General features: G+C 42.0%; 1 protein-coding gene across 14 annotated transcripts in view; it reads right to left on the reverse strand.

Moving 5' to 3' along the window:
• The window catches only part of LOC119217191 (uncharacterized), a 28,448-nt gene that overhangs the window by 12,022 nt on the left and 1,950 nt on the right, over positions 1–14,476 (reverse strand). Inside the window, exons 2-5 of one of the 14 annotated variants that reach the window (XR_009956694.1) lie at positions 14,198–14,353; positions 13,955–14,088; positions 13,049–13,685; positions 11,385–11,430 (exon numbers count right to left, since the gene is read on the reverse strand). The exons of 4 other annotated variants lie outside the window; for them this stretch is intronic. Coding sequence is in view for 3 of the 10 variants with exons in the window: in XM_037470652.2 (XP_037326549.2) it covers positions 11,290–11,430 (141 nt within the window). In the remaining 7 variants the exon portion in view is untranslated. Of the gene's footprint in view, positions 1–8,750; positions 11,431–12,849; positions 12,903–12,945; positions 13,686–13,954; positions 14,089–14,197; positions 14,415–14,476 lie in introns of those variants that run through there. 9 more of the 14 variants (XR_009956695.1, XR_009956693.1, XR_005120204.2 and 6 more) reach the window with 9 other exon arrangements.

Here is a 14,476-nt window from a genome sequence, read left to right on the forward strand (position 1 = left end):
CTGGCGCCATTGCGTCTCCAGGGCATCCGTATTTGAACTACTTGGATGACGACTTGATTTTAGCGCCCCCCGAGCGCTTGGCGGCCCAACACCGTGATGTTGTGCTCGCTCACATCAACCGTCTGGGGCTGAGACTCAACACCAGGAAAAGCGTGCTGTCCCCAGCACGTAGGACCACCTTCCTAGGCGTAATTTGGCATTCGACCACGATGCGGGCACACCTGTCTCCCTCTCGGGTAGTTTCGATCCTCTCTGCTGTTCAGCAGGCTAGGCTAGGCCAGCCACTCACTGTGAAACAGTTTCAGAGACTTTTAGGTCTCCTGGCAGCGGCATCCAATGTGATCCCTCGCGGCCTGTTACACTTGAGACCCTTGCAGTGGTGGCTCAAGACCAGCACCGCCTGTTCAAAGTCACTCAGACCTTCCATGAGGGCCCTGGTCATATGGAGGCACCCTTGGGTTTCTAACCCAAGGTGCCTCCATATGATCTGATCTGTCGTCAGGTCATCCTCACGACGGACGCTTCCCTCACGGGCTGGGGTGCGATCATGCAGACACCCTGTCGAGGCAGGGGCCGAGGCCCGGGGACTGGAGACTCCACCCAGAAGCGGGCAGTTAACTGCCCGGTCGGTTCAGTACTGGAGGTCCTGCTATGTTTTCCACAGGTCTTCCCGTCTGCCTTTGGGGCATCTCTCTTCCTTTGTGGCACCCTGTCCTCCGTTCCTGACGTCGGACCAGGCGTATAACAGAGCCGCAGCAAGTGAATGGTTAGGGCCATGACACTTGCTTATGGAATCGGCCGGTCAGCCCGCATCTCGGCTGACCGGGCCCATTCTATCGGGGTATGGCGGCTGCAGAAGCCCTCCTGTCGGGGACTGACCCTCGCCTTGAGCACAGGTGCTCTCGTTGAGTTTTTAAAACTTCACACCACGGTCACTTGCTCGTATGGTGAGTGGGTATAAGTGTTCCCACAGAGTCTTTACAGCTTGAGTTCCCTGATAGGGAACGTCTCTCGGTTACGCTGAAGGGAACGAGACGCTGCGTAAACGTTCTGCCATACTCCCGGCCTGCCCGTGGCACTCGATTCGGCCTTTCAGAGATGAATGGTCCTGCCCTTCGGGTCCCTTTATAGCGCCCTGGTCCGGCGTCCCCGCTACGACGTACCAGATCGCCATTGGTTAGGTTTCACACGTGCTGCATGACGCGGTCACGCAGGGGCGTTCCCACAGCGTCTTTACGCATACGTAACCGAGAGACGTTCCAATTTACCAAAATAATAATACAAAGTAAAAATACACGTTTTCAAAGCAACGCGGCCTAAACACAGATCGCAGCTGAATTCAACAAGTTGTGGCCTGTAAACAAGCTAGCCACACATTGTTGAGCTTTAGACCGAGCCCCTCTCTGGCTGAGAGGCGGGGCTTGGCTGTGTCTCCCAGGCTGGCAGGTGGAGATGATTTCGAAACTAGAAAATGCATTTCCTGCTGAAAATGCGTTGGAATGCAAAAAGTTGCTTAAAGTACAGAAATGAAACAAGCTGAAATTATTCTAAACATTGCTGAAAGAATAGAAAAAGCTGAAATACATTTAAAAATGGCTGAAAATACAGAAATGAGAAAAGCTGAAATAAACTTGAAACAATTGCAAAAAAACTAAAATGGGAGAAGCTTCTATGAATTGAAAACACAGAAATAATAAAAGCTGAAATTAATTTAAACGTTGCTGAAATAATAGAAATAGGAAAAGCTGAGAATTAAAAAATACATTCTCTGTAGTAATAGAAGGTTTAGTACTAGTTATAAATCTAAACTCTGTCCTCAAACAGACGTAACCGGTGAACAACATCAGTCTCTGACACCACATTAAAAACGTATGAAGACTCGTTATAGTATAGTTATGTAGCAGGTCGAACCAACCATATAGAAAGTTATATTCAATGTAGGATTTAATTGGAGTTTAGAACAATTATTTCATACTGAAACATATCCCCTTGTTCATGACCATGCTTTAACAGGGAAACACCAGTCTTACTCAAGGGGGAGTTATTCTAACTGAAGGGGGCTCAGTAACCAGAACAAAACAAATAAATTCCCTGTAACAACGTGCATTCATTCCACTGCGTGGTAATGTCATTAGCAACATATAGCCATAGATGCAGTAAACGACAGGCCAAGCTTAACACTGTACTGTAACACTGAATGCAGCAAACATGTAATCACAGCATTCAAAACTACCCATAACGTAGACGTCCTTGTGTACAATAAAGTCCAATTTTATTATTCACACTGCTCCCTCAGTATTATGTCCACTTGCAGTTCACGGTTTTACCTGTTCAGTTAAAAAAGGAGCCACGATCAGCTGATCACGTTGCTGTTCGTGGACAAGGTGGATTCACGTGTGGCAAGATATTACTCACGTCGGGTAGTGGCATGGGAGAGGGAGGGAGAGATAGCATGCGTGCTGCTGGCACATCACGGGCTGTAGAGGTGAGGCGGCTGGCTGTCGTTATTCGCTGGCGCGGTGAAGCCTTCAGCGTTGGAGACGAGCTAATAAAGTTCCTAAAGTCAGCTAAACACTTAACTAGCGGCTAACATCCTACCGTCGCGCTTCCTCAATCACAGGTGTACTTCCCGGGCTCCGCCAGCAGCTTAATAACAACACCGAAGGAACGTCTCGCCCCTGGTTTAAGTCCAGCATACGGGGAGTAGCCTCGTTAGCAGTTTAGCTAGCTAGCACTCATCTCTCTCCCATGTTTGAAATACCTAACCGTCCTGCCTCCACATTACTTACGGTCTGCTCGTCCGGGGTCCCCCGTAACTTTCGACGTGCTTATTAACCGACGGACCTTCTTGCGGTCCGCGAAAAGTTTATTAATAGTATCACACGGCGTAAGAAAATAAACTCACGTGCCTGCAGCTCAATCACCGAAAGAACGACGTCACGCCCCTCCCCCGTAACTTTTGACGTGCGTATTAACCTACGGACCTTCTTGCGGTCCGTGAAAAGGTTATTAATAGTATCACTCGCGTAAGAAAATAAACTCACGTGCCTGCAGCTTAATGACAACACCGAAGGAACAACGTCACACCCCAGCATACCGGGAGTAGCCTCGTTAGCAGTATAGCTAGCTAGCACTTATCGCTCTCCCATGTCCCAAATATCTAACCGTCCTGCCTGCACATTACTTACGGTCTGCTCATCCCGGGTCACCGTCCCCACTCACGACACGCACGTCCATGTCATTCTTCCTCGACACGGACCCTGAACTTAACTTGAAGCTAAACTTGCGATTAGCAGACGCATCTGCCATCGTATCCGCCATTGCTCGTCGCTCTTAGTCTCTCCCTCGTCCCGCCCCCTCCGCTCTCTACGTTCGCCTGCACACCAACTTCCTGGTCAATGATTGGCCGGACCTATGGCCAAGTTCAGGGGCGCTATTGGGTGTGGAACTTCAGATTGACATCCCAAAGTAATCTCAGGGGCTGTATATAAAGAAATATGTCCGTATTGTTATTTTTTTCCATGACTGTACGAACCCTGGTTGAAAGAATAGCTGTGTCACGTGACGACACTAATCAGCCGTTATGGTTCAGCTGGGTGAGACCAACTGACAGAGTGGAGTATCCATGGCGACGGAGAAGCTGCTCACAGACAGGCAGTGATTTACTGCAGAAAATCCACACCTCAAACAAATGCTTCCTGGAGCAAAACTATTTGGAGTAGCCAAAAAATAATGACATTTTGAGAGACACAAGACTCTACCGAACGTTTGAGTCTAGTTTTTATGTCTCTATGTGTTATAAAACTGCTCTACCAGCAGTTTACAAAACATGGACCCTCTCTTGTCTTCCGACTTTGTCCTCACTCTAGCGCCCACTCTAAATTCGAAAAGGACCCCAAAACTAGTGAAACATAATAAGTGATTATGAAAAAAGTATAATAGATATCAACAAGTGGTTTTTTTTATAAAATTGTTAAGACTTGTGTCAACATTTTAAAGTTTAAATGGTGTCTCTAGCTGAAAGATTGGAAAAGCTGAAAAAGTTGAAAGTTGAACATGTTTTGAGAGGATTTGAAAATATAATCCATTGGAAACCATGTTAAAAAAGGCTGATGTTTTTAATTTATATTAATTCAATTATAAGAGCTAAAAAGCTGAAGAGTCATAGCACCCCTCTCCTGAAGGAGCTGAACATTTTAATATTTGAATGGTTTGAATAGCTGAAAGTGTGAAGGAGTTGAAAGGGGGCGCGGAAGAAATAGAAGATTAAAAAATTGAACTAGAAAATGCATTTCCTGCTGAAAATGCGTTGGAATGCAAAAAGCTGAAATTAATTTCAAAAAGTTGCTTAAAGTACAGAAATGAAACAAGCTGAAATACATTTAAAAATGGCTGAAAATACAGAAATGAGAAAAGCTGAAATGAACTTGAAACAATTGCAAAAAAACTGAAATGGGAGAAGCTTCTATGAATTTGAAATCACAGAAATAATAAAAGCTGAAATTAATTTCAAAAAGATGCTTAAAATACAACACGCTGAAATTATTCTAAACATTGCTGAAAGAATAGAGAAAGCTGAAATACATAAATGAGAAAAGCTGAAATGAACTTGAAAGAATTGGAAAAAACAGAAATGGGGGAAGCTTCTATGAATTTGACAAAATACAGAACTAATAAATGCTTAAATTACTTCTAAACATTGCTGAATCTTTTTCATTCAAACTAAATGAACTTGGTAAATGGACTTGTACACCGCTTTTCTAGTCTTTTGACTGCTCAAAGCGCTTTAATACTAGATGACATCTCTCACCCATTAATACACTGATGACACAACCTACCATACACAGTGGCACCTGCCCATGTGCACAGAATAAACAAGACAGGAGAAGATCCTGGCAACAAGTCAAAATAAAATATAAAAACATTTTGCAAATAGTGTAGAAATTACCAAGAGCTTTGTGGCGATCCCATCAAAAACGCCCCTGGTTACCTCCGGATAAGTTAACTGTCATGTCTTGATGATGTCATAGAGATGCGCGGTTTTGTGAAATAAAGATGGACGCATACAGCGCCAATGACTAAAATAAGTACTACGTGTTTCACTTGGACAATTAAATGTTAGTGGACACACACAAATACTACAGCCCCCATCTCGATTACAATTGTTCACTCCTCAGTGCGCAGTTTCGCCCACCAGCGGACCCCCTCCTCCCCCCTAACCCCGGCTGGTCCACCGTAACTTTTGACGTGCTTATTAACTGACGGACCTTCTTGCGGTCCGATGAAGGTTATTAATAGTATATCAAGTTGACGCTTTGTTGCATAAAATAAAGACCAAACGATCTCCTGTCATTCGCGTAAGAAAACAAACTCACGTATCTGCAGCTCAATCCCCGAAGGAACAACGTCACGCCACTCCCCGTACCTTTTGACGTGCTTATTAACCTACGGACCTTCTTGCGGTCCGCGAAAAGGTTATTAATAGTATCACTCGCGTAAGAAAATAAACTCACGTGCCTGCAGCTTAATGACAACACCGAAGGAACAACGTCACACCCACGGTTTAAGTCTCCAGCGGGGAGTAGCCTCGTTAGCAGTATAGCTAGCTAGCACTCTAGTACTTATGGCTCTCACATGTCTCAAATATCTTACGGTCCAGCCTCCACATTACTTACGGTCTGCTCATCCCGGGTCTCCGTCCCAACTCACGACACGCACGTCCATACGTACTGTTATCTAACCACGGTTAAACCTGCACGTCCATACGTACAGTTATCTAACCACGGTTAAACCTGCACGTCCCTGAGCTACGTCTTTATGGGCATCGATCAACAGCTGGTCGCTAATTAGCTCACGGCGAAGAGAGTGAAGAGATTTAGACAAAATCCACACCTCAAACAAATGCTTCCTGAAGCAAAACTATATGGGGTAGCCAAAAAATAATGACATTTTGAGAGACCCAAGACCCTACCAAACGCATGAGTGTAGTTTTTATGTCTCTATGTGTGTTCTAAAACTGCTCAAACAGCCGTTTACAAAAAGTGTACCGGCTGTGTGTTTTTTTTTTTAAATGTCGCCAGATTTGTATGGAAGCTTATGGGGCTCGGGGCAGACTTTGTCTCACAATCAGGCTCCTCACGCAAAAAGTAAATAACTCTGAGATTCCAAACTTATACGAGTCCAACCAGCACAAGCACGGCTAATGTTTTCTTTTTAAATGAAGGCTGAAAAGTGAATATTGTGGCCGTAAAGATAAAAGTGCCTCTTTTTTTTTTACTGAATCCTGACACGGCGCTCACTCTAAATCGCGGGACAATCCGGAAAACTCCACTCTAAATTCGAAAGAAACCCCAAAACTACTGAAACATAATTAGTGATTATGAAAAAACTATAATAGATATCAACAAGCTGTTTTTTTTAATGAAATTGTTAAGACTTGTGGCAACATTTTAAAGTTTAAATGGTGTCTCTAGCTGAAAGATTGGAAAAGCTGAAAAAGTTGAAAGTTGAACAAGTTTTATGAGGATTTGAAAATTTAATCCATTGGAAACCATGTTAAAAAGTTTGATGTTTTTAATTTATATTAATTCAATTATAAGAGCTAAAAAGCTGAAAAGTCATAGCAGACCTCTCCTGAATGAGCTGAACATTTTAATATTTGAACGGTTTAAATAGCTGAAAGTGTGAAGGAGTTGAAAGGGGGCGCGGAAGAAATATAATAAGTTGAATAAAGATTCAAAGAACAATACTTGGAATGCTTCAAGCATTCCAACTAATTAGAAGAACAATACTTGGAATGCTTGAAGCATTCCAACTAATAAGTTGAATAAAGATTAGAAGAACAATACTTGGAATTTTTGAAGCATTCCAACTAATTAGAAGAACAATACTTGGAATGCTTGAAGCATTCCAACTAATTAGAGTGAGTCAAAGGCAATCACACACAGGGCAGTGAAAAGCAAGCAGAGTGGAAAACGACAGAGGAGAGCTGGGAGGAAAGAGACTGCAGGAAAAGAAGCTTGCAAAGACTGGAGAAGGAGCCGGTGAGCTTTTTACTGATAGAGATTATCATTATCAATTCTCGGCGTCAAGTACAAGAGAAATGCTATATACTTATTGAAATGTGTGGTTTGAGAGTTCAAGCTGAAAGTGATTGGACAAATTGTGTGTATTAACTTGGGTTAAAAGCTGCAAATATTTGTAGGGTAAAGATCACCATTAAATAGTGTTAAAAATGTATTTATGTTGTTTTGGGGTACTTTTGACACAGGTTTGCTTCTACTCACTTTAGGTTAATTTCCAATAGATTCAAATTAAGTATGTGATGTTGGGTATGTGAGTTGATTATGGTTTTTTGGGTATATTTCTTGACCTTTTATTTTGTGTTTGTAAGGTTTTTCACCTGGTTTGACCTGGACGATTTTTTAAGAATAAAAAGCAAGAAAGCAAAAAAAAAAAGAAAGTCCGATTCTTGTTTTTTTTTAGTGGAACCCAGTGTATACTCCGTGCAAGCTGCCCTTTCAAGTGGGGAGCTGCAGTTTTTGAACCTCACAAAAGTGAGAACTTGACACACATTATAAGTTACTGCATGCTTAAAGCAACATTGTAAAGTATGGTACTGTGTAATATACCTGGAAATGTTACTCCAGAAATGCCATAAGTTGCAGATGAATTGTTATCTTGTTTATAATGTCATAAGTAAACAATCTATAAATAAGGGTTCTCAAAGCATGCTGCTGTTATCATTATTATTATTTTGTCACTTTTTTATTATAAACCCAAATTACACACTTTGCCTTTTCCCTAAAGTCTTTGTTCTTCCCACCTCACAGGTTCCTGTGGATGGAGGTTACATCTGAGGGAGGTTGTCCCTGCATTTGTCCTGTCTTACACCTGGCGTACTACTCAGAATATTTGAATAATTTCTGTCGTAGGAATTGAACGTACTGTACATCTTTAAGTTGTTCTTTCTGTACACACCTACTCCTCCGCTGTTCTTCCTTAGGTTTCGTCCATTTGAAGAGAGTTTTACCTGTGCCCATGTGATGGTTTTGGGATGTTGCATGTCTACAGACTGTAAAGCTCCCTCAGGCTTAAATTTCATTTTGGGTTGAACAAAATAAAATAAAATGATTTGAAATTGTAATTAAGATGTTGACTAGAGAAATCAGCAACTGAGGGGTGTTCTGCGCATTCTGACTCCCTTTACACAAAGAATCATTAAGTGACGATGAGGGAGACTGAGCTGATTTCTGGTATACGATCCCGGTACTAGTGACTCAGAGTCAGATCTTGTTACAGAATCTGAAAATGAAGAGCCAATGAATTCAGAAAAATGGTTTACAAACACAAACATTTCAACTGACTGGTTTGTGTTGTTGGTGCACTTATAATTTCATAGTTTATTTTCCCAAAATATATTTTATTTTTGTAATCTGTTTTATATAGGAAAAGTGTTTAGTGTTATATTGATATTAATAAATACAAATTAATCAAATGTGTTGTCCTTTGTTAAGGGCTGTTGACATGACAACTGTGACTGTGGGTAACTTGTACTTTTCCAGCGAGCAATTTATCCGTTGAAAAGACGTTGAATAGACGTCTATGGCCCAACGTTGAAGATACGTTGAAAATTGGTTTAAAAGTGAAAGTTGTTTCAACGTCTATTCGTAGACGTTGATAAAACGTCTATGTTTAGACCAGTTTTCAACGTGATTTTTAATATCGGTGGTAAACGTACAAACGTATTTAAAGTCACGTTGATATGTGGTCTAAACATAGACGTCTTTTCAACGTCTATTCGTAGACGTTGAAACAACTTTCACTTTTAAACCATTTTGCAACGTCTTTTCAACGTCGGGCATAAACGTCTATTCAACGTCTTTTTCACCCAAAAAATGCTTACTGGGATGTGGCTCTTAAGACCCTCTTTCTGCTTGCTATTTCTTCCCTCAAGAGAATTGGAGATATGCAAGCCCTCTTAGTGGCCCCTTCATGCTTGGAGTTTGCACCCGGGACGATGAAGGCGTTTCTACGTCCTTCCCCCAGCTATACTCCTAAAGCGCCGTCCAGTTCGGTCGGGCCTATCGCTCTGCAGGCTTTCTGTCCTCCTCCTTTCCTGACGTCGGACCAAGCGAAGCTGATCCTCCTCTGCCCAGTTAGGGCTCTAGACTCTTACGTCCACAGAACTGCCCTGTGTAGACGTTCGTAACATATGTAACCTTAGTTCCCTGAAGGGAACGAGACGCTGCGTGTCTATGCCATACTCCCGGCATGCCCGTGGCACTTGATACGGCCGTTCAGAGATGAATGGGCTTGTGTTTCGGGGCCCTTTGTAGCCTCCTGGTCCTAGCGTCGCCTGCCTATGACGTACCAGCTCGCCATTGGTTAGATTTCACACGTGCTTCATGACAAGGTCACACACGGGCGTTCCCACAGCGTCTTTACGCAGCGTCTCGTTCCCCTCAGGGAACGAAGGTTACATACGTAACCGAGAGACGTTCCTGCTGGTTAAGTGATAGAATTCATTCCTGTACTTGTTGAAATTATAGAATGTCTTCTGAACCCTGGCTTGTTAATGTTAACACGAGAGTTTAAGTACTAGAGTTTTAATTAATTTCATAAGGCACTTTATTGTGCTTTTATTAACATTTTTTCTACTGTGCCAACTTTTGTCAAATTTGGGTTACGGATTTGGGCTGTAATATGGGTCCGTCTGTCTCTTAAGTCATTGGGAGGACCATGCGCCAAATTAAACAGTTGAGAAAGGGACTGAAAGATGTGATGGTATGGCCCCTGCTGACATCTAGGCCAGATGTTGCCCCACTTCTTTTCCCCAAAATGGCTGAAATGCAGTTCACACCCCAGGTAAGTCAGTAATTTAGTTATATTTGTGACTTAACTTGATGAATTTCATGTATATTTTCAATGACTGAGCTGGCTATTTTTCAATTTTCCAAGAATGTGCTCTGCATAGTCCTTCACCAAAATAAGTTCTCCCTTTTAAAAACTACAATTATTGTTTTCTTAAAGATGCTCCTAGAAAAAATCACATGGCAAGTTGAGGACAGTGATGATAAAGACTTTGACACCACCTGCCGCATCACTGGCTTTCTAAGGATGTTCATTGAAACAGGTTTAAACCTAATTTCTCTCTTTACAAATGCTTCTATGTCTCATGGATAGATACGTTCAAATAAAGTTGAACTAAATGTCTTCAATTCATTGTATGACTTTTAGCTTCACCGGGTACCCTGGTCCAGCTGCTGACATTCTGGGTTGGCTGGGAGATGCTTCCTCCTGAACTGACAGTGGAGATTTCTGTGGGAACCCGTTTTTTTTCAGACAGATGTCAATTAGGGCTGGGCAAAAGTTCAATATTATATTACTATTGTGATTTTGAAGTGGAATAATGTTACATGGTAAGTTTCTATTATTTGCCTTAAACCACTTAGTCATTATATCCACATTATGATGGTGTCAGGATTCCACCCTCATCCCGTTCAACATCGCCTCCCACTCAATCCCATTCTCCTCCTTCTCATTCAATCACCCGATCCCGGTCAGCTGACTAATCACCTTCACCTGAGCCTAATCACCAGCACTCCTTTATAACCCAACATGCATCACTCACCCATTGTCTGATCTCGTCATTCCATGACTACACTCTCCGAGCTCACTTCCGTGTCTTCCCAGATACCTTCCGGAAACTCCATTCGTCATCATCAGCTGTTCACCACCTCCATCGGCATCTTCATCCGTCACGGAGCAAGCAGGACTCTTCGCCTTTCAGTTAAGATTCTCCATCCACCCTGTGTCTTACAACCTACTTTCCTCTCGACGTCTGCATCGCTGCAACAATAAAACTGCATTTGAAACTCACCCCTCTGTTCCGTGTTTCAATACCTGACAGATGGTTATTTATCAGAAATTTAAATGTGGAATATACTTTGTGAATGAATCAATTGTCAACCATACAATATCGTTGAGGTGTTTGGTCAAAAATATTGTGATATTTGATTTTCTCTATATTGCCCAGCCCTAATGTCAATGCCTACACTGTTCAGATGAATTGACACAAGTTCAGTGTCTTTGAAAAGTTTCATTCACACACTGTGCAGTAGTTGACCTTTTTTTAAAATTTTATTCTGCATATATATATATTTTAAAGGAAAGCAAACTTTCAGTTTTTGACTGCTTGTTCTAACACAACAAATAAAAACATGGGTTGGACATCAGTCTAAGATTGTTGATAACACTTCCACAGTCTCTACATATAGTCTAAGTGCCTCAGTAACAAACTCCTGGAGCTGGCAAAATTGCAACCTCTTCATCTGAGAGCTCACGGGCCAGCTGAACCTCAGGGACTGACACAGTGCCTCCGTGAAGGCTGTGAGGTCCGTTCCAGACGATCCCATACTCTTCAGGAATCTGAATAGATGACAAGCATAATCAAACTTGTACTTAAAAATAGTTTGACATGTCCTTACACAAGATTGTTATTTTTGGTGACCAAGTCAGTGAGAAATTGTTAGTTATTAAAATCAGTTTTGTAAAATAATACAGCTGTAGTATGCACTGTAGAAACTACAGCTCACAGGTTGATCTTTAAAAGTTTGGGAGATTTTAAAGAGACAATAATCTATAGTAAATTTTCCATTTAAAGTACCACATTTAGCACAATTTTTTTCCTTCCATAATTCCTTTGGGGAAACACTTTAAAAACGTGTTTAAAGTTGATTGTTAACCTCAGTAGGATCCTCCTCAGGGCCTTGCTCTCTGTAACTTCTCCAGAGTTGCTGTGGTGACTGATTCTTTTCAGTTCTCAGACCGTGAAAGTTCCAAGCATCTCGAAAAGAGTCTAGGCTTTGCTGAACCAGTGGAACATCTGGTGCAGAGCGAAAAGATGGACTTTTGTTGTCTGGATTCAGTGTTCCCTGATCTTCCAATGAAGTAAAGATATGATAGAAGAGGTCCAGGGAATGTTCATAAACATCTCTTCACCTCCTCTTTATTTGTTATTTGTTTAGGATAAAATTAACAAATTGTTAATTTATGTGACATATACTATATACTGCTTCTGATCATGAATTCTGCTACATCTGCATTCTCTCCCACTTTATCAGACCATACCCTTGATGGCAGCCCATATTGCTCAACAGCGGCGATAAAACTCTGTAAGACCGTATGAGCTCTGTTATTGCCAGCCACAGTCAGGTAGACCAACCCAGTCTCCAAAAAAAGCGTGAAATGGCTACGTTGGTCCACCGTGATAAACGTAGTCATTTTACGTTTTCCCCCAAAATAACGTTACTATGTTACGTTTCTTTTGGCCCATTCATTTACATTGCTTTGCAAATAGGTTACGTGACTATCAAGTTTCCCGTTAGCGAAAAGAAAAACATGGCGGAAGGTCAGCATAATCTCCGTGAAAAACACAATATTTTAAGAAAGCATCAGCATTTGTATGCATTTCGATGGCATTTCTAGCGAGAAGTATGCGTTATTCTTTCATCTTCTATCAGAGACTGTAGAAGACCTTCCGTTTATTCGTTTCGGCGAAGATTTGAGTGTCTCTTTGGGAAAGCGTGGCTACGCAACGCCTTTAACGGCGCATTATTAAAAAAACACTTCCAGTGGGGGCGTTAGCGTAAAGAAGCGTTCAGCGTTAAAGCCACTAATCGCCAAACAAAACAAACTCAAAGCACTCGAATCACATTATGACTTTTTAAACATAAATTCCCTTATTTTTATAAGTTAGTAACGTTATTTTGGGGGAAAACGTGAAATGACTACGTTTATCACGGTGGACCAAGGTAGCCATTTCGCGCTTTTTTTGGAGACTGGGTTTGGTAGTGTTAGGATATTCCTTATCCACCCGAGTTGGTTGATAGAAGAATCCACTGCAGGAAATTAGTTAAAAAGTTTAACATTTATTTAGAAGAGAAAAAGTTGTACATGAGCAATTCTCCGCAGATATATCTGGAGACAATGAAATACGTATCGCAAGCAAATCCCTTCCAAAGTCCGCCTGCCTTCTGACACTGACCTGTTTTAATCCCTCTGGTGCCCTTGAACGTTGGTTCAACTCAGTTCATCCTTCTGTAACAAACGCCTTCCCCGAACAATGAGTGTCTGGTACTCTCTCCTGCAGCCTTCGGCCTTGCCCTGAAAATGGGTTCAAACTGGCTCTCCCTTCGGTCGCAGGTGTGTTATCTCAGATAATATTTTATCTTCATTTTTCCTGTGCTCTCTCTTCCACCATTCACATTGTCTGCCTTATAAGGACCGATCCGGTCACGCCATCTGTCCTACAAGCGGACATCTATTCTACAAGCTAAAAAGTAAGTACAAGAAGACACACACAGAGAACCCCACATCCCACAGTAGACCACTAAACGACTGAATCCATCCACCCCACAGCGGACAACAAATCTCCACCTGTTGCAAACACATGAAAAGATACAACTTTATTGAAAAACAATTGAAATGAAACATCTAAATCGATGCATTGTTTATCTGCTAATATCACTTACCTGATGAGCTTAGGGTGGCCATCTATATGCCACAAAGAGTTTGGGCCAGGAACAAAATACTGCCGTTGCCTTAATACATGCAGCCTCAGACGTCTCATGTAGAGAGTCCCTCTGCATCTACTCTGCGTAAAGACTCTTGCAGTCTTGAGACTGAGGAGAGGAACATCCAGACAGCTGAGAATATTACTGTCAGATATTTTTCCACCCCTATTAAACAGGAGGCTAATAATCACAGGACATGTCTATCCTGATGATAGAAGTCAGCTGTCCTGAAATGTGTGTTTCTCTTCTATTATACACATTCTAAATCTCATAGGCGATGTCTTTCCATAAGCGGGCTTCCTTCACCTTTCAAAAGGGCAGAGCTCCGAAATAAAAATACATTTAAATAATAATTAAACCCATATTATTATACTCACTTGGAACACACACACCTCTTGCATTCAGGTGACCACGCATTAGCTTGTAGCCGGTGTTTGGATGACTTCTGTGAATTTCACTTACAATATGGTCCAACTCCTTATCATTCACAGCTGAATAGAGATCTGTATTTCTGTAGAAACAAAAAAAACACAACATCAAGGTCATATACGTCATATTTTTTCAGAGTGTATGAGAGCAGCAATTCATAAACCGAAATCTCATGAATTTAGTGTAAATACCTTAAACTGTATTGTTGCATGTGCCTCCTGATGGTACTCTTGGACACTCCGAACATCGCTGCAATCTCAACTGCGGGATCTCCACAAAGAACTTGATGCTCCAGAACTGCACTCGGCATACGCCCCGGTCCCTGTGTGTGTTGGGCCTGATGCACCCTGGTACCGTAGAAGCGATGGACAACTTCTTCTAGATTGGCAATCACTCTGTGGTCGATATCTTCGACGGAAAGTGCGGAAAAGACTCCAACTTCAATAAGTTCCTCTGCTTTACTAGCTACA

The sequence above is a fragment of the Pungitius pungitius genome, chromosome 7 (genome assembly GCF_949316345.1).
Source record: "Pungitius pungitius chromosome 7, fPunPun2.1, whole genome shotgun sequence".
Taxonomy (NCBI): Eukaryota; Metazoa; Chordata; class Actinopteri; order Perciformes; family Gasterosteidae; genus Pungitius; species Pungitius pungitius.